This window comes from Nuphar pumila, chromosome 2, assembly GCF_984573655.1.
Source record: "Nuphar pumila chromosome 2, dmNupPumi1.hap1.1, whole genome shotgun sequence".
NCBI classification, from domain to species: domain Eukaryota; kingdom Viridiplantae; phylum Streptophyta; class Magnoliopsida; order Nymphaeales; family Nymphaeaceae; genus Nuphar; species Nuphar pumila.
This window is the reverse complement of record NC_143250.1, coordinates 2,781,220-2,801,157: the sequence shown is the minus strand read 5'-3', so window position 1 is coordinate 2,801,157 and position 19,938 is coordinate 2,781,220. Positions and strand designations below refer to the sequence as shown.

The following is a 19,938-nucleotide window of genomic DNA, read 5'->3' as shown; positions in this document are numbered from 1 at the left end:
ACATGCATACATATGTACACCGACATGGGCATTTTAGTATTTTGTTAAAGTAAAATGACTCATTTAAAATGCACAATATGTTTTAATAGGTTCTCTTTATAAAATTATTAAAATACCCATGTTTCTAACAATTAAGGCATGAAACCTCATGTCACATTTAAACTTGTAGGGGTATAAATTTGTGGTGAGCATGTTAACATCCACTGCAGGCCATGGTATTTTCTATATATCATTATCCTCTAAAAGAGAAAAAAGACACATATTGATTGAGAGTGTCTACGATTGCCTTTTCCATTTTCCCTTGTCAATTTGTTGTAATTTTGAGCAAATATATCGCATTTGATCATAAGTTTGTCTTATTTTCCCTTGAATTATTCTCTCTCTATTTGCTCCTCAATGATTATAATATATGATTTTCTATGAAACTTATTGATTCGCTACATTGTAGTTGAGTTATGCAAGATTCACTACCACATTGGCATCTTCTGTCTTGTATAGGAATTTTTGTTGTTACTTGTTAGTCATATGGTTATTCTTTTCCTAGTTTTTTTTTCGATGAGTAGTTTGGACACTTTGTTTGGTTCATTAAAAACAGCAGTTTTGTGCATCTTAGACATTCTGACGCTCTTAGACCCATCTTGGTAACCTTAATGGGCATTCTTAAAATCCATTCTTTTCATGTGATTTCAGGCAGTATGTTAGATGCAGATTTGCCTTCTCATGCTTTGTCTTCATTAAACTGCAAAGCGGATATTCATATCAATCGAACTAAAATGCCAGAAAGATGCTCTGTTAGTCTAACTGGCCACTTAAATGCTGTGAATGCCATCCACTGGTGCCCAACAACAGGTGAGAACCCTTTATTTTAATGGTTCTTTGGTACTTAAGGCAAGTATAGTAAGGTATGTTAAATAGATTCGTGTGGTGTTAATGTACCACAGATGCTGTATGATTGAATCTTTGATCATACTCATGCAATGAATTATTTGAGTGGAGACTTTTGTTTGAAACTTCCAGAGAATAATGAAGCACATGCTCTAAAACCCAGTTAAATGGATGGATATGGTTGCGCATCCTTGTTTGTCAATCTTGTGAATAAAAAACTAGGAAAAATATCTGTGGAATACTAGGCCTTTACCAACAATCAGATTATTGAAGAGACATGTATGCCCTTATCTCTCTTTTTCCACCAAAGACGGATGAAACCATTTCAACTTTTGCTTTTCTCCCAATCCATATTTTGTGTTGATGAAGTTTGTGAATTTTCCAATCGAAATATTGTTTTTTGTAAATGATTAAACCATATGATGGAAGTTATGCCATTCTGTTATGATATATGTGTATCTCTTATGTTTCTTAGTTGTGAAGTTAAATATTTTTAGATCCTCCCACATCTTTTACATAAAAAGGATGGAGACCTCATTTTAGTATGGGTTGATGATGCCCAACCTCATCCTCCTGCTCATTTTACATAAAAAAGGATTAAGACCTCATTGTAGTATGGGTCGACGATACCCAACTTCTTCCAACATGCCATCTAGGAATGGAAAAACCTGCTTGGCATTAGGAAAAGAGAGATAAACCTTCGTGGACTTCTTCTTTACTTGTGCAGATGTGCCAGCAATCTTTCGATAATGTGGGAACTTGCATTTCTGCTTTTCTCATATTGTATGGGCGAACAACGGCTACAGTGTCCTTTGGAGCCTCTAATGGAGAAATGCAGCATTTATTACCAACTTTGATGAATTATGAAACCAAGAAATGAATAGGTTCAGATTTCCATTCTCTACAACAGGGTCAAGTTTTATCTGGATTTATTGCTTCCACATTTACACATTCTATATTTCCTTTCTGCCAACAAATGTTAGTATAGGAATAAAACTGAGATAAACAATTATTAATTTCAAGACTTCTTGGTAGTAATAGTAATGCTAGCTTTACTGAGTCAATACCTAGACGGTTCAAATAGACTAGTTTGATATTTCCTAATGTTCACTGTTTGCAAAACTACTTTTAAATTGGTTCTTGGTTATGTTTCACCAAAGATATGAAAGAATATGAGTGAGATGGGTTTCTTCACGCATCACCTGCACAGGAAACAAAAAGAAAGACAGAGAGAAGCCAAAGGCTGGGGCGGCAGAATAATACACGACGTCCAAGCCTTAATTCATATATATAAACATGAGGAATATGATATTACAATATTGCCATTAATGAAACATTAAGAGGCATGCGCGTTTTGATATAACGTGCGTATGGATCTGGATCCAGATCCATACGCATACTATATTTTAACACCCTCCCTCAAGTTGTACGTGGTTTTGAAGCATGTACAACTTGCTCTTCAATAGCCAAAATTGTCGTCCTGTTAACCCTTTGGTAAACAAGTCTGCCACTTGATCTTCTGTTCGAACATGACGTAGTTCTATCTCCTTCATCTCGACTTTCTGCCGTATAAAATGTTGATCAATTTCAATATGCTTTGTTCTGCTATGTTGAATAGGATTACACGCAATGTTTATTGCGCTTTGATTATCACATAGAAGAAATGATTGAATAAGTGTCTCCCCAAGGTCACTCAATCAATGTCTAATCCATGTAGCTTCTGCCGTGTCTGCAGCCATCGACCTGTATTCAGCCTCTGTACTTGATTGTGCCACTGCCTTTTGTTTTCTGCTGTTCTAGGACACTAAATTGTGTCCAATATATACACAATATCTAGATACAGACCGTCTCTCATCTGGATCTCCTACCCAATCTGCGTCTGTATAAGTGATGAGTTCATGTCCTTTATATAGGTTATTGTTCTTGCGATAAACAAGTCCGTCTCCTATAGTTCCTTTTAAATAGCGTAGAATGCGCTTCACAACTTCCATATGACCTTCCGTTGGAGCATGCATAAACTGGGATACCTGATTAACAGCATAAACTATATCAGGTCTGGTAAAGGTCAAATATTGCAGCATCCCCATGAGACTTCTATACGTTGTAGGGTTGACACAAAGATGGCCATTTTCAGAGCTCAGCCTTTGATGTAATATACTGGGAGTACTGACTGGTATGCAATTCGTCATCCCGGCTCTTTCCAGAAGATCAAGAGTGTATTTTTGTTGCATGAGTGTCAATGTGTCCTGTTGTCTGTCAACTTCCACACCAAGGAAGTACCTCAACTCCCCTAAATCTTTCATCTTGAAAGTTTTCATTAAAAATCGCTTCACGTCTTGCACATGGTTATCTGAACTCCCAGTGATCACAATGTCATAAACATATATAAGAAGAAGTATAACGATGTCTCTCTTTTGATAAATAAAGAGAGAGTGATCCAGAGAGCATCTTCTAAAACCATAGCCTTGGATTTGCATAGAGAAACTTTCAAACCAAGAACGAGACGCCTGCTTCAACCCATACAGAGATTTCCTTAGTTTGCACACCCAGGCAGTAAGGTCCTTCTCAACATATCCAGGTGGTTGCTCCATATATACTTCCTCTTTTAAAGTTCCATGCAAGAATGCATTTTTAACATCCATCTGGCTAAGCCTCCATCCTCGATCGACTGCTAGGGATATGATGACACGAATTGTACCCATTTTGAATACCGGACTAAAGGTCTCATCGTAATCTTCACCATATTGTTGTGTGAACCCTCGAGCAACAAGTCGCGCCTTATATCGGTCAATACTACCTTCGGGTTTATACTTTGTTTTATAAACCCATTTTGAGCCAACAACATTCTTTCCTTCCGGTCGAGGTACTATTTCCCAAGTCTGGCACTCATGAAGTGCTTCCATTTCTTCATTCATAGCTTCAGTCCAATGACGGGATTGAGGGGCTTGATTAAAACAGGTGGGTTCCTCCTATTTTGTGAGTTGAGACATAAACAACTGGAAGTCAAGGGAAAAGGTCTCATAACTCACCCATCGTTGAATAGGATGCCTAATGCGTGATAACCTTTGAGCCGGATCATTGGCGATGCTTTCCACATTCTTCGGCCCTGTATTTTATCCCTCCTTGTGTATATCTGTCCAGAAAAACGTTCTACTGGAGGTGGCTCTACTGGAGGTGGCTCAACTGAAGATGGTTCAACATGCATCCGTGAGTCATCCAACTCTCTACTCAAGCCGAAGGAAGGACAATTCGCCTGACATGATTCTCCTGTGTTAGCAACAAGGTGTGCGCTCATCCATGGATTATATACCTCTAATTCTCGAGATGGCAACTCATCAGAGTCATTGATCTGAAAATTTTGTTCATCAAAAACAACATTCCTGGAGGTCCTAATACGTTTTGTAGTAGGGTCATAACATCGATAGCCTTTGTATTCATCCGCATACCCAACAAATCTGCACTTAGCGGCCTTGTCCTGAAACTTATTTCGCAGTGATGAATCAATATGTACGTAACATACACAACCAAAGACACGCAACTCATCATAAGAGGGATGTTGCCCAAATAAAGTATAATAGGGAGATTTCCGATCCAGAAGTGCCATAGGAAGACGATTTATGACATAAACAGATGTATGAAAAACTTCTGTCCAGAGACTAACGGGTACATTGCTATCATGTAACATGCTCATCGCACTCTCGACAATATGCCTGTGTTTCCTCTCCGCAACCCCATTTTGTTGAGGGGTATGAGGGCAAGAAACCTGTCGACTTATTCCTTTATCCCGAAGAAAGGCAATAAACTCGTTCGATGAATATTCTCCTCCACCGTCACATTGTAAATGCACAATATCACAAGAAAACTTGGTTTTGACCATCGAATGAAATTCCCGAAATATTTGAAAAACTTCATTCTTATGTTTCAAGAAGTATATCCAAGTATAACGGGAATAAGAATCAACAAAGATAACATAGTAACGACTGCCAGAAAGAGAAGGAATAGGTGCAGGTCCCCAAACATCGGAACAAATAATCTCAAATGGCCTTGAAGCTCTTTTATTAATGATATGAAACGGAAGAACATGACTTTTGCAGAGTTCACATGAGGAACATTTATTACTTTCTAAAAATGAAGATAAACTAGACTCTGGAAGAAGACCATCAGATACAAGATTTTCAACAAAACCCCGACTACAATGTCCCAAGCGACTGTGCCAAATGTCTGGCTTATTACAATGATATGATGAATTAAAAACTTTCAATGAAGGGAAAAACAAAGGCTCTGAAGGCGAAGACACTAAAGAATGCTTGGACGACTTCAACTGGAGAACTGGGACTGAAGACGAAGACACTGAGGGAATCTCCTTGAAGACGTACATGTTTCCTTGACGCTCCCCCTTAGCGAACGTCTCCTTCGTTCGTAGATCCTTAACATAAACAGAAGAGGGAGTAAATTCGACGGAAGAATTCATATCATCAACAAGTTTAGCCACAGAGACAATGTTCTTTTTAATATTAGGGGCAAGGACGACATCAGACAAATGAAGTGAGGACTTTGACATAGGAATATGTGCACTGCCAGTATGAGTAATGGAGTGAGAGGTTCCATCTCCCGTAATTATATTACATTTTTCAAAATAAGGCAATAAGTGAGATAACTTACCTGCATTACCCGTGACATGAGTAGCAGCACCAGAATCAACGTACCACTCGCCTTGCTCATTTTGCTTGATCGTCATTTGTGACAATGCTGATAACAAAAGTTGTTGCACATCTGTAGATGGCGCTTTCATGTCCACAGTAGAAGTTTTATTTTCAATTTTGTTTATTGTTCCTCTGTTCTGCAGGTTAAACCAACAATCAACTTTCACATGTCCTCTTTTGTTACATAAGAAACAAGTGGGCACTCTCCTCTGATTCCCTGCATTAGAGACACCCGAAGTATTAGGTGTGGGTAAGATACCACGTCCTCCCTGTCCAAAGCGACCTCGACCTCTGCCCCCTTGATGCCCTGCATTCCCTCGTCCAAAACCTACAGAAGTCCCCATAGCCAAAACTGAATGAGAACGAGCTGATTCATTTCCTTCTGCCCTTTGTTTCATAATCATCTCATGTTGGAAAAGTTTTGCTTGAAGATCGTCAAAATTGGGCAAGTGAGGAAGACATGTCAAAGCTGTGGTAAACACGTCAAAATCAGGGCCCAACCCATTAAGGAGTTGTTGTACTTTGTCTTTATCTGAAATAACACTCCCAATAACAACCAATTGGTCAGTAATACTCTTCAAGCGGCCTATGTATTCCATAACTGTCATGGAGCCTTTCTTTAAGCTTTGAAACTCATTCTTTAAATACATAACTCGGGCTTCTGATATCTGAGAGTATGTCTGAGAGAGCTTACTCCATAAATCTGCCGCAGTGCAATCATCTGAAAGAGTAGCCAACACTTCTTGAGAGAGTGTTGACGTAATATACGCAACCAAAGATTGATCCCGTTTTCTCAAGTGGTATATTCTGGATTCTTAATAGATTTGGTAAATGCATCACCCCTTTCATCCTTGGTTTCCTGCAAAATAAGCCGTGGTGGTACAGGAATGGAGCCATCTAGATGTTCATCGAGATCCTGACTCCGGATAAACGGAAGTATTTGTCTCTTCCATGTTAAGAAATTAGAATGAGTAAGTTTTTCTGTGACAAGTTGATTTAAAAAACTTGCAGAGGGACCCGATGACGACTATGAATCCATATTAATGGCAACAATGAATAGGCGAACAAAAAAGGATTGAAGAAAGCAAACTAAGTTGAGATCACTTAATCAATCAGCAGTGTTGCAGTAAGAATATGTACTTGTGCAACCAATACTTTGAAAGGGAATTCCTTTTTTTTTTAGAACGAGAATGTAATCTGTTACAGTCTGCCTATAGGCGTTGCACAGAAAAATCTGATTTCACTGCCGATTAAAAAAGGATGGAAAACATCAAGACTTGGGAAAATATTAATGCACGTTAAGTGCAGTTGGGGATAAAAGAATTGATATGGAAGAAGGCGATACAGTCAGATGATGACGTTGAAGATTTTAGAAGAAATCGATGCCAGCATATACTTAGGAAAATATTAACGCACGCCAAGATAGAACACAGTAAGTGCAGTTGGGGATAAAAGAAGTGATATCAAAAGAGGAGATACAATCAGATGATGATATTGAAGAAGAAGAAGGAGATGACCTCACGGCTGAAGGATGTTGAAGACGATGTTGAAGAAGAAAGAACATGAGTCTTCACGAGTCTTAAGAAAAGGGAAGAGACGCAACCGAAGACTTGACAGACGATGTTGAAGAAGAAAGAACAGGATGTCTTCACGGCTGAAGGAGTCTTCACGCAGCCTAAGAACATGATCTCGTTGAATGGGTGGCTGGTAGGGTTCCACAGCTACGGCTCTGATACCATGAAAGAATATGAGTGAGATGGGTTTCTTCACGCATCACCTGCACAGGAAACAAAAAGAAAGACAGAGAGAAGCCAAAGGCTGGGGCGGCAGAATAATACACGACCTCCAAGCCCTAATTCATATATATAAACATGAGGAATATGATATTACAATATTGCCATTAATGAAACATTAAGAGGCGTGCATGTTTTGATATAACGTGTATGGATCTGGATCCAGATCCATACGTATACTATATTTTAACAAGATATCCCTCAGAGGGATCTGGAATTTCAATACAAAGATTTTGTTTTTGAAACATCTCTTCTTTTGTTTCTTCTGTTTCCGATTTCTTTTTCTCATTCATCCTATTTTCCATTGTATAATTTGAAATTATCATCTGTAGAGATGGTAATTATAATTTCTTCTGTTTCTTTTTATTTTTAATGGTATAAGCAACAAACCATTATTAACAAGGAATAAATATGTAAAACCTTGTGATTGTGAAGGATCCTTATGTGCTAATTTCAAAAGTAAACCAGCCTTGAGCACCTTGTTTTCAAAGCAGCCATGGACCATAAACATTTTATTTTTCTCATCTAGGGCTTCTTAATGAGTCAAAGGGGCCAAGCTTCGCTCATTTTGCTTCTGCTTGTTTAGGTTCAATGCCAGCTCACTTGACTTCCTAATGACAGCCACACACGCACTCCAATCAACTGCACTGCACACTAACTATTAGTGGTCATATGTTAAATACTAGATGCACTTTAATCTACCCAGTTGGGTAGCTCTCTTTGAGACTTTGCTTGTTAATCATATTGAGCTCATAGTCTGCTTGTCAAGCCCATTTTGTGAGTTTGCATGAGCACTTAGATGAGCTGGTTGGGCATCTCAGTTTACTTGTCTTAGCTGCATCTCTAAATGAAGTTGTACTTGCATGAAAAAGGTAATGATGGTGATAGTTGAGTGAAAGTATTAATACGTCTACATCATTAAAATTTCATTTGATGAGGGCATATTTTATACACATACAGATATTTATGCAGACACACCTAGATGGTGCAATCCTATGATTTCTTGAAACTTTTTGAACTATTATTCTTGTCACAAAGTGCATGTTTGGTTTCATGCATATCATCTGTCAGTTATCTCCTACTTTTTCAATGTTTGAATTATTTTTGGCACTTTTTCTGTTTTGAAGGTTGCCATTTCTGTTCAGTCTCACTTACATTGTGCATGATAGTTATGCCTGTGGTTCAGAACTCCTGATATTCAGTTTGTATGGAAGATTTTACTTTTTGTAGTAGAGGCATCTTGAATAAAAAAGAAAATAAAAAATCTGTTGTATTTCAACATTCTTTCACTTTAAATTTTGCTGTGCATTCTCTTTCTTTAATGGAAGCAGTTTTGCAGCCCATCTTCTTGCCTCTGTTGGAATGGATCAGACTATCTGCGTGTGGAATGTCTGGAATAGAGGTCAGCAGAAGGCACGCACTTTCGATGACCACAATGCTGCAGTCATGGATGTGAGGTGGTCCCAGCAGGGCCTGTATTTACTGACCTGTGGATATGATGGTGCATCAAGGTTTTTCGATGTTGAGACGGGGGCACAAGTGCAGCATTTTAAGGAGGACCAAGTTGTGAGAGTCATCCGGTTCCATCCTGATAATTCAAATCTTTTCTTCTCTGGTGGCTCAAATGGTAGTTTGCGGCTTTGGGATATAAGAGTCAACAAGGTGGTGAATGAATTTGTTAAAAGGCTTGGACCCATCCTGGATATCGACATTAGTGTCAATGCCAAGCAATTTATTTCCTCCAGTGATGTGTCAAGAGCTAATGTCAGTGAGAATTCTATCATTGTTTGGGATATAGCACGGCAGGTTCCTCTATCTAACCAGGTACTTGGTGCAATGTTGGCCTTACATATTCTGCAAGTACATTCACATGAATTCTTTTTGTTCCCATAAGTATAAAATAAATAACCTTAATTGGTAAAATGCTGAAAGAGTGTTTAGGTTATGTGGTATTAATATTGTTTTTATTGAAAGATTGTCATGGAGCTGCAGAAAAGGAAAGATTAGAAATGAATGTCAGAAAATGTTTGGGAATACTACCCACAAAAGAAAAATTAGAGAACGTCATTGAAGATGGTTTGGACATATTGTGTGAAGACTTATCACAACACCAATAAGGAAGAGGGACACAATGTAAGGGAATGAAATTAGTAAAATAGGAAGACCATTCAAGACATGGAGTAATGCAGTGAGACGCAATACGAAGGATTGTACGGAATGAAGAAACATAACTCATAAAGCCTACCCCATGTACTGGGGAAAGGCTTGATGATAATGACAATGATGGTTGTCATAAATTTAAATCGTAATAGTTATTGACTAGCATTTAATTATTTTCGAATTATTAATAGCATTTTTTTGTGATCCACTCATACATGCACGAGTTTGAGAAAATTTTCTTCCCTCAAAGTTACCTATATCTGTTATGCTGTTGAGAATTTCTTAATAAAGACTCTTTTGTTTACTGCAGGTTTATGTGGAAGCATACACATGCCCATGTATTAGGTATCATCCCTTTGATTCTTGTTTTGTAGCACAATCTAATGGAAACTATGTTGCAATTTTCTCATCAAAGCAGCCTTTCAAATTGGACAAGTACAAAAGGTATGAAAAGCATGGAGTAGCTGGTTTCCCAGTCAAGTGTAATTTCAATTTGAGTGGTGATATACTTGTTTCAGGATCATCAGATGGTTGTGTGTACTTTTATGACTACAAATCCTCTGAGCTATTAAAAAAGATAACGGCATATGAACAGGCATGCATAGATGTTGCATTTCATCCAGTCATTCCTAATGTTCTTGCCACATCCGGATGGAATGGTGAGATTTCTGTATTTGAATGAGATTACTTTTTCTATACATGAATGTGCACAATCTCTTTAATGGAAGTGATCAGGACCATGAATGATTCTTGAGGATTTGTTTGATGCGCGGACTTGCCATCTTATAAGCTGTTGTGTAATTTACACTGCCACATGGTTTCAGTCTTGCAGACACAGATAATGTACCATAGAAATTTTTTAAGGCAATGTTGGTTAGGTGCTTTATTATATGGTACAATTTTATAAGCTGATGAGTCTAGAGCTGGGGGTTAATGCTAAGTTAGAATTATGGAGACAGACATTAGAAGCAAGACGTTTTAAGTTGAGTAAGAGTAAGACAGAATACATGGAATGTCGGTTTAGTAAGCAACGAAGTAGTGATGGGAGTGTAGTGAAGCTTGGTGAGCAAGAAATACCGGTGGATGATTGTTTCAAATATTTGGGATCTATCATTCAAAAGTATGGAGAAATTGGAGATGTAAATCATAGGATAAAGGTTGGGTGGATGAAATGGAAAAGTGCAACTGAAGTGTTATGCGATCGTAAAATGCCATTGCGGTTGAAGGAAAAATTTTATAGGACGACTATTAGGTCCGCTTTACTATATGGTACGGAATGTTGGGCTGTCAAGAGACATCATATTAAAAAAATGAGTGTAGCTGATATGTGTATGCTGAGATGAATGTGTGGAAATACAATAAAAGCTGAGATTCAGAACGAGGAGATACGTAAGAAGGTAGGCATTGCACCCATTGAAAATAAGATGAGAGAGAATAGTTTACGATGGTTTGGGCATATTCGGCGAAGGCCTAATGATGCTTTAGTTAGAAGGATGGAGAAATGAGAAAATATATTAGTTAAAAGAGGTCGAGGTAGGCCTAGGAAGACATGGATGGAGGTGATAGGAAATGATATGAATGCTTTGAACCTCACCGAGGACATGGCATTGGATAGAAATGATTAGAGGAAAAGAATTCATGTGGAAGACACAGAATGATTTTCTTTTTTGGTTCATATCGCCGACCCCAATTGTTTTGGGATGAAGGCGTAGTAGTTGTTGTTGTTGTAATGTTGGTTAGGTGCTTTATGTGCAAGTGCCAGACAGGATGATAGAGAGAGTATATATATATATGGAGAAACCTTATTGATGAGTTTCCACAAGGTGTCCTGTGTCATATCTGACAATCATTCATGCAGGTTTGAACGGAAACTTTTTGTTGTAAAGCTGTTTTTGAAAATAGCTTTATCCGTGAAGTACCAACCACATACTTTTTAAACATACAAGCCATACAAGCCGCTTATCGGATTTCCTTATTAAACAAAAATCCAAAACTGAATCCGATGGTCTAATACCAAAACCCTGGACCGGTTTATATTATAGGATGTAAAATGCTTTACCAAACCCGAGAAAACGGATTTGGGTGATTCGGGTCAGTCACGTATCCGACCCAAACTAGAACAGTTTACATCCCTACTTGCAACTCATTGGATCTTTAATTGCTTTTCAACTTCAAACTAAAAAGCTAATGTAAAACTAAATTCTTAGATTATTATACATTTTAGGTTTGGCTGTCCGGGACATAAATGCTTTTTATTCTGTTTCGACTTGATACTACCACTAGGATGTATGATTATACTGCTTTAGAGGCTATGTTTGAGGTTTTAAAGGCTTGTGCCTTCAACACCTTGTGAGTAGGGGTGTCAACGGGTCAGGTTTGGTTTGATCCAGGTAGAATCAGACTTGAACCAGATTTTTGTGTATGGTATTGGGTCTGGACCCAAATCTAATCGGGTCCACTATAAAAAAGATCATACTTGGACCCGAAAAGAATTACATGAACCAAGGGATCATGCCCAGTGAAACCATATTTTTTTTATCATTTTTACAATGAAAATTTGCGGGTCTTAATCAGAACTCGGGTTGGGACCCAGTCTGGTATAAAATTTCACAAATTATACCCGGGTCCATGTATTAATTGGACCTTCAGGTCTGGACTCAGGTCTTAATTGGCTCTTTTTATTTATCACCATACCATACTGGACCCTATAAGGTTTGGTTTGGGTGGGGTCTGGGTAAACCAGGCTTGTTGACACCCCCACTTGTGAGCCAGCCCAATGTTGTCAGAATGGCATCGGACCCTTAATCAGTTTTCAAAATGATTCAGAGGGAATCGGCTGATTCCGATTCTGAAACAACAAATCGAGCTGAATCGGCCAATTTTTAACCAACAGATGACGTGTGTCAGAAACATATTATTAAAAATAATTTATATCCTTTTTAAAAAAAATTAAGAAAAAAAACTAATTCAGCTTGTTTTGTATCGATTTTTTACAGATACGGCCGATTCGCAACGTTATTAACAACACTTGAGTCGGCTTGCTTCGTAAACTTGAGGATCTTTTCTAGGTAAAGAGGCTCAGGTATCTTAAAGAAGCCTTTGCTTGCCTTTCAAATATACTTTTTTTTTCCTAAAGCCAGAGTAGAAACTAGTTTCTTTGAAAGTTTTATTTTCACTTGAAATTAAGGATAATTAAAAAAATAAACATCATGTTAGGCACAAACATAAGAGTCGAAAAAAAATTTAGATATTAAACTTGAAATAAAGAAAACATTTTCACAATCTATTTGAACCGACACCTGTTGCGAGTTGAGATCAAAGGAGCGGTTAAATGACATTGCTAAGAGTCATAGTCAATCACATGTCAGCATTGCATTTCAGAGTGCGGGCCGCACATGAAATGCTGTCAGGTGATTGGCTTTGGCACTTAGCCGCTCCATGGATCGCTCTGTCTGTTGCAACCATTGAATCCCATTATGTCAACCTTCCCCTATGAGTTCCAGTTAGGGAGTTCCTTACCCACGAGGGTAACAAATGCTATCCCATTTTTAATAGTAAGATCCATAGCAAATATGGCAATCTAGTTATTTGGATCTAAACCCTATTGGCTTTCAAAATCTATTTTTTGTCATTTCTAATCCAAACCAAATTTGAAGTTACTGCAAATCTATTTTTGCACTATTGGGGTACACGTGGATTGTTTCTGATCATACCTTCAATCCAAATCCCATGAAAATACTTGCTTGAGGGCGTATTTCAATACCACAGATCTCTCCCAAAGATCCATGGGCATGCCAATCAAGGTATGGATCCATGCCAGATCTGATCTCCCCCCAAACAGAGGATCTCATATCTCAAAATAGCCTGAAATCCATGGTTTTCAGGTGGTTTCGGACCAGAGAACTGTAGATACGAGATCATTAATTGGATTTCAAATCCCGAAGACCAGAAGATCCTCCAATCTGTGTGATCCGATGGATTCAGAAACTTTTTTCTAGATCTGTGTCCAGATTCATATCTATAGTACCAATCCTTGGCATTTTACATGTAAACAAAAAGTTGCCTTCTGCCTGGATTGTTTCATGCAATACACTAGGATGCTGAGTTGGCAACCTATGTAATCTTTTTCTATCATGAAACAAACATCAAATCAAATCAATCATGGTGGGGTGGGAAAGTGTCTAGCTAGCACAAGTAGGCCTCATTTTTTCGCACTACCAACTACTTTTTATACATAAATTCATTGATATCTTCTTCAAAACAGTTTTTACATGAAAAACTTTCACATGGGCTAAGCCTACAGTACTTTTTAGAAAATCAGTGCTCATTCTAATTTTAAACATTTCCTTACGTAGAATGAAACCAAGCAGGCCTCAGTTGAATCTAGTCCACAAAAATATTTTAGAACCAGATTGAAACCTACATCACCAAATCTCATTTAGATTTGGCGTATTACAATTAAGATTTAGATTTGGATCAAACGTTATAACTGTACAAGTGTCAGCTCCTAACCCAAACCAAATTGGATCCTACTCTAGACTTGACATGATCCCAACCCGGTAAAACTTATGAGATTCAGCCAGTAGGATCTCGAGTCCAAATTGGTAAAATGGAAGACTAAGGAGTAAGTTATTCACTCTAGGAATAGAAAAGCGTTCCTTCAAGGAGACAACCATAGAAATTTGGAAAAAATCCTTAACAAGAATTCACAAGATGAAAAAAACTATTAAAAAAAAGTAATCTCACACCTAACAACCAGAAAAATCCGAGAAAACAAAGCATTTAAGAGGGAGATTGCATTTAAAGGTGTTGGGTCATCCATATATATATATATATATATATGAGAACTGAAAATATGAGAACTAATGTGTGAACCACAATGTTTATGAATTTTTTATTTTTTTCTCATCAATCTAACCGTATGAATGTGATCTACACGCTTGTTTCATAAGACCATGCTCTTGAATCATTGGCTCATATTCTTCACAAATATTCAAGCACTCAAAAATCAATTTTTTATCAAAAAATACACGATCCAATGGTTGATTCCTAGCAAATTCATCCTGCCAAGCGCATCCACATGGTTGGATTTGCAAAAAAAGTGTTGGAAATGTCCATATTTTCAGTTCTCATATTCTAGTGACTATCAGTGACACATAACATGGAATATATACACTATCAGTGGCACACTAGGGGTGTTGACAGGTCGAGTTTGGTTTGGACCCAAGTGAAACCAGTCTTGGACCATATTTTTGGGTATGGTATTTGGTTTAGACCTAAGTCTAATCGAGTCTTCTATAAGAAAAACCATACCCAGACCCAGCAATAAGAACGGCATGAACCATGTCTGAACCATACCCAGTAAAATAATATTTTTTAATCATTTTTACATTAAAAAATTATGGGTCATAATTGAAACTCAAGTCAGGCCCGAGTCTGATATAAAATTTCATAAACTATACCTGGGTCCATGTATTAATCAGACTTTCAGGTTCAGATTGGGGTCTTCTTATTTGTCACCATACCTGGACCCTATAGGATTTGCTCTGGGTAAACCCGACCCATTGACATCCCTATTTTGCGCTGTATGTGCGCAGACCAGGTCATTGAAAGAGAAGATGAGCTTGCGCATTGCCAGAGATTTGCATTCTAGGGTTCAAGGGTATGTTGGTCATTTTATTTACTACTTAACTATGGTCCACATTTAACCGTGTTAAATTTAACTTTACGTTAATGGAAGGATGAATTTATCTTAACAGTGAAAAAGGAATGGGTGATTTTCGCAATAAGATCAAGACAGGGATGATTATGAGAATAACCATAAGGAATGGACGATTTTAGAAAAATCCCAAGAAAATATCTCGTTTGGTTGTTTCTTCCCTTTGATAAATAGTATCTCCTTACTCATCTCTCTCTCTCTCTCTAGAAATGGCGTTGCTCGGCTCCCTCCCTCTCTCAGAGACCCTAATTTTCTCATCCCATTCTCTCTCGAGCCTTAGTTCTTCCTCGGCCTCTCGTGTTTCTCTCGTTTCTCCCTTCCTTCTCAACTCCTTGCTTCCCTCCCTCCGCATCTCCGGTGCGGCTTCGTCGCGGCTTCCGGCGCGTCGAAACGGGGTCCGAGCGGCTGTCAGAGACGCGAGGAGGGGGAGCGGCGGCGGCGGCGGAAACGAGCCGAGAGAGACAATACTGCTGCCGGGGTGCGATTACAACCACTGGCTCATCGTGATGGAGTTCCCAAAGGACCCCGCCCCTACAAGGGAGCAGATGATTCAGACCTATCTCGACACCCTCGCTACCGTCCTCGGCAGGTATTTGATCCCTCCCTCTTTCTCCCGCACTTTGGGTTTATCCAGAAAGTGGGATAAATGGAGATATTGGATTGTGGAACACATGGGGAGTCTCCCAACTTATCCCAGTTTTTGAGATGAGTGGGTGCGTCAAAAACACTCCCAAAGAGTAATTTCTTGAATGAGTAACTCTTTTAGGGTATTGGGGTTCATAGTTAATGAAAATTTTTAGGGCGATTTATGTATCTATGTTGTTCATTTGCTTGTTTTGTTTGTTTAAAGAGTCTGGGTAAAGTGCTCTTCAAAACCTCATTGTAGATGTCATAATCTTAGTTTTGGATGGAAAAGAGTTTTTTGCTAGGAGAACATGTGGGCACAGGGAAACTATGGAAAACCCGCCAATGGCATAGGTGTTTGATAAATAAAAACCATTGAAAATCAGATATTTCTGATTTAGGGGGATTTGTGCCCTCATAAGTGAAGGATACAGTAAAACATTAATAGGCCAAAATGAAACACGTATCAAGCTTTCTTAGATGCTTAATGATGTTTGTTTATATTACTGTTAAATTAGTATAGTGTGGATTTTTTGAAGGTATGTTACTAATTTCATAGGATTACCATATAGAGCTTCCACCATTTCGTTGTAAATGGGCTCTGGCATATGGTGCATTGAGATTTTCTTAGAAAGAAAAAGATGATTGGACATATATAGTACTACCATTGCAGTAAGCCTTTTCTTGGGTAATTGAGGAAAAACTACGTCACTCACCGAGCCATGGCATTAAAACCCAGTTCCCCATTGCCCACCAGGAAGTACTCGGCCTCCCATGGGTTTCTAAATCTTGGTGACATTGATGAGTCACCCCTACCAAATGAGTGAAGCCCTTGTGTGCACCCTTGCAATAAGCTCTGAAAGCAACTAATTGCCTTTTTAATTTTTTTGCTTTGAAAACTACATTTGTTTCTTCATACTAGTTCATGAGTTTTCTACTAATTAGGGTGCATTTTGAATGAAGCTATGTGTGACATAGTTGACCAATGGCGAACTCGTGACGCAAATTCGGATCACCGGACGCTTGACTCGAGTTAGTGGGTTGACTCAGTAACTCAGATGAGTTAGAACTATGTATTTTTTTGTTTTACTACCCAAATAAGATATAGAAAAAAGCAAACTCCAAGCTGCATAATCACTAAATTTAGCTCATGTCATCAATGACTAAGCTATACAAGTATACTACTATACATAATTGTTAATATTTATGACTTAAAAACATATGATTCTTTATAATAAGTATCTTTTTATGAACATTATGTATTAAAACCACAAAATGCATGACAAAAAAAAACACATAAGAGGCATGTGGATCGGTGGTCCTGAATTGATGATCCAGTTGGGATCCTATTGCCTGAGTCAACTCACTGGGTTTGCCAACTATGATTTGGGAATGTGGTGCATGGCTTCTACCTATGCAAATTAAAATTTTGCTGGGCTCGAGTCAATGTCAAGCTTTGATATTTGTGTATATGTTATTGTGCCAGATATTGATTACTGTAGCATTTATCTTGCTCTGTGCATTTGTAATTTTGGCTTTATTCCTTGTCAAAAGTCATTTTTGAAAGAGTATTCAGAAGGGTTGCTCACATGTTTTTATTGCTTGCATTGAGGAAGGAATTCCCTTTCATTTTCTTGTAATGGGTTGTGTTTGATTGCAGCATGGAAGAAGCAAAAAAGAACATGTATGCCTTCAGTACCACCACTTATACTGGGTTTCAATGCACTGTTTCTGAGGAAACATCAGAGAAATTTAAAGGTGAGCATCTGGAGGTGGTTCTGTTGTTTCATTTGCTTATTGTAATATTATTCCGCATATAAAGCACTTGTCTTTATATAGGATTGCCTGGAGTTCTCTGGGTATTGCCAGACTCATACATTGATGTGAAGAACAAGGACTATGGAGGTAGGTTACTTTATACTAACAGCATGGAATGCATTTTCAATATCTCTATATGAAAGTTGGCAAAAAACATCATCTGTTGATGTTGTCTTCAGGTGATAAATATATTAATGGGGAAATAATTCCTTGTAAGTATCCTACTTACCAACCTAAGCAGCGGAGCGGATCAAAATATGAGAGCAGGAGATATGAGAGGCGAAGGGATAATGTACCCCCTCCTGAACGAAGAAAACCCAGGCAAATTGTTCCTCAAACGGAGTCATCATCTGAATAAGGTAATGCTGAGGTTTTATTTTTGACATTTTCACTTTTGCTCGCATCTCATTTGATTTGAAATCACACGTAATTTCATCTCGGGCATTTTTTCAATGCCCTATGATTCTTGGATTTTCTCAAGATCCTGCACTTTCTCAAGGTTAGTTAAACATGATTGTCAACTGTGATTGTTCTTGCATTCAATCTTGTGAAAGTTGGTCACAAGATTGACCTTGTGACCAACAATCACAGCTTTTACTTTCTCAGCTGTGATTGTTCATTCCCATCTCTGACCAAAGCAAACAAGCCCCCTCATGCGATTCAAAATCACTAGGCAGAGAATGTGATTTGGAATCACATGAAGAGTGAGTAAATTAAGCCCAAATGTGATTTCAAATCTAACGGTCCCACTTTCTCTTGTTTGTTTGCACTTTGCACATAAGAAATGGAGCAAATGAGAATCATTCTCTCATTATTGTGAGCGAACAATCCTCATTTGGGGCCAAGCAGACGTGCCTTTTGTATTCTAGGTGTTTGTAATGTGAGGTTTCTTATAGCTTGGTTAGTTGCCCCATTCTGTTTCATCTCATGGTTTGCTCATGTTTTCGTGATTGGCAGGTATCCATTTCTTGGATTATAATGACAATGGCACGCCAAAATTTTCTGGAGGATTTTTGGATCCCTGAAATTCAAATTGCTTTTCCTGATTTCTAGTTTAAGAGTTAGTTATGGAAACTGTCATGATTTCTTGTGAATGTGTGAATTGTAGTCAGGGGACACCCTCTAAATGTTTTCGTGTTTTCATGCCTCTTTGTGCTTTACTTGGTACATGGTGTCTGTTGGAGCAGCAATCTAAGCTATTTAATGTTTATCAGTTTCCATATCATTGTGCTTGCCTTTTTGTGTACATGGTGTTACCTTCCTTTAAAAGTGTGTGTGCCTCTCTCTCTCTCTCTCTCTCTCTCTCTCTCTCTCTCTCTCTCTCTCTCTCTCTCTCTCTCACACACACACACACACACACACACAGGCAGAGAAAACCAAAAACAGAGAAGGGTTATTACACATGGCTTCCTTGTCCGCAGAAGCTGCTTTTTTGGAACTCATGCAATTGATGATTAGTAGACTGTGAGAAACATTACCGGATCATGCCTCTTATGTTGCTTCTAGTCAAATCTTGGCGTGTTATTTTCAACCTGATCGGAGGGATATATGTGTGTAGCAAGCTTTACAGAAAGTTGGTTAATTGAACTGTTCTGTTAAAGCCCTAAAATTTGAACTGTTAGGCTCATAAATTCTATCTTGGCTGCACATGAGCCTAGTGGAAGCCTAGACTGTAACATCTCTCCATGAACCTTGAAGCTCAAGGCCAAGTTCCTTCAGTTAAGCTTGAGCCCAGCTCGAAATTTAATAAGATTATGTTATTATGATTTTGAACTTTAGAGGGCTTTTGATTGCCACAGGCCTCAACGTTGAATCTGAGATCCGAGGATTAGAGCATAATTACCAAGATATGAAATAGATATGGAAATCAATGTGTGAAGTTGAAATAGAGAAGTGTGGAAATATAGCATAAAGCGTGAAGCAGGATTTATTTTGTAAGCGATTGTAGAAGAAAATAAAAATCAAAAGGAAACATGTGAAAAAGCGAGGGGAAAGTGAGTAGAAAGCGAAAATAATAAATATTAATATAAATAAAACAAGGAAGAAACGGTGGGAATTGAAGTGAGAGGGAAGCAAGGGGGAAACAATTTGAAAAACAATTGGAAATGCCATTTCCTCAATCGGAAAACGAGTTTTCCTATGGGGAAGGGGAAGCGTCACTCCCACTTTGGAAGCATGCTTTCTCCTCTTGTGGCGCTTCCGAATATGTGGAGTAGGGAAGTATGGAGCTCTGGCC

General features: G+C 38.3%; 2 protein-coding genes across 2 annotated transcripts; both read left to right on the top strand.

The window, feature by feature from the left end:
• Positions 1 to 763: 763 nt before the first annotated feature.
• On the top strand, positions 764 to 10,184 carry LOC149844477 (uncharacterized). The gene is made up of 4 exons (XM_089997233.1): positions 764 to 849; positions 8,721 to 9,205; positions 9,852 to 9,985; positions 10,060 to 10,184. Exons 1-4 carry the CDS (start codon positions 774 to 776, stop codon positions 10,088 to 10,090), a joined length of 726 nt encoding a protein of 241 aa, XP_089853359.1. The 5' UTR covers positions 764 to 773; the 3' UTR covers positions 10,091 to 10,184.
• A 5,273-nt stretch (positions 10,185 to 15,457) lies between these two features.
• On the top strand, positions 15,458 to 18,921 carry LOC149844476 (multiple organellar RNA editing factor 9, chloroplastic-like). Its single transcript, XM_089997232.1, has 5 exons — positions 15,458 to 15,849; positions 17,545 to 17,642; positions 17,724 to 17,789; positions 17,882 to 18,061; positions 18,660 to 18,921. The coding sequence occupies exons 1-4, from the start codon at positions 15,470 to 15,472 to the stop codon at positions 18,058 to 18,060; spliced, it is 723 nt and encodes a 240-aa protein (XP_089853358.1). The 5' UTR covers positions 15,458 to 15,469; the 3' UTR covers position 18,061; positions 18,660 to 18,921.
• Positions 18,922 to 19,938: the final 1,017 nt, after the last annotated feature.

Excerpts from the sequence above, each read along its gene's own strand:
- LOC149844477 (XM_089997233.1), top strand. The coding sequence starts at position 774 with ATGCCAGAAAGATGCTCTGTTAGTCTAACTGGCCACTTAAATGCTGTG. Across the intron at positions 9,206-9,851 it reads AGGTTCCTCTATCTAACCAG|GTTTATGTGGAAGCATACAC; the intron begins GTACTTGGTGCA and ends TGTTTACTGCAG. Across the intron at positions 9,986-10,059 it reads AAATTGGACAAGTACAAAAG|GATCATCAGATGGTTGTGTG; the intron begins GTATGAAAAGCA and ends TACTTGTTTCAG.
- LOC149844476 (XM_089997232.1), top strand. The coding sequence starts at position 15,470 with ATGGCGTTGCTCGGCTCCCTCCCTCTCTCAGAGACCCTAATTTTCTCA. Across the intron at positions 17,643-17,723 it reads AACATCAGAGAAATTTAAAG|GATTGCCTGGAGTTCTCTGG; the intron begins GTGAGCATCTGG and ends GTCTTTATATAG. Across the intron at positions 17,790-17,881 it reads GAAGAACAAGGACTATGGAG|GTGATAAATATATTAATGGG; the intron begins GTAGGTTACTTT and ends TGTTGTCTTCAG.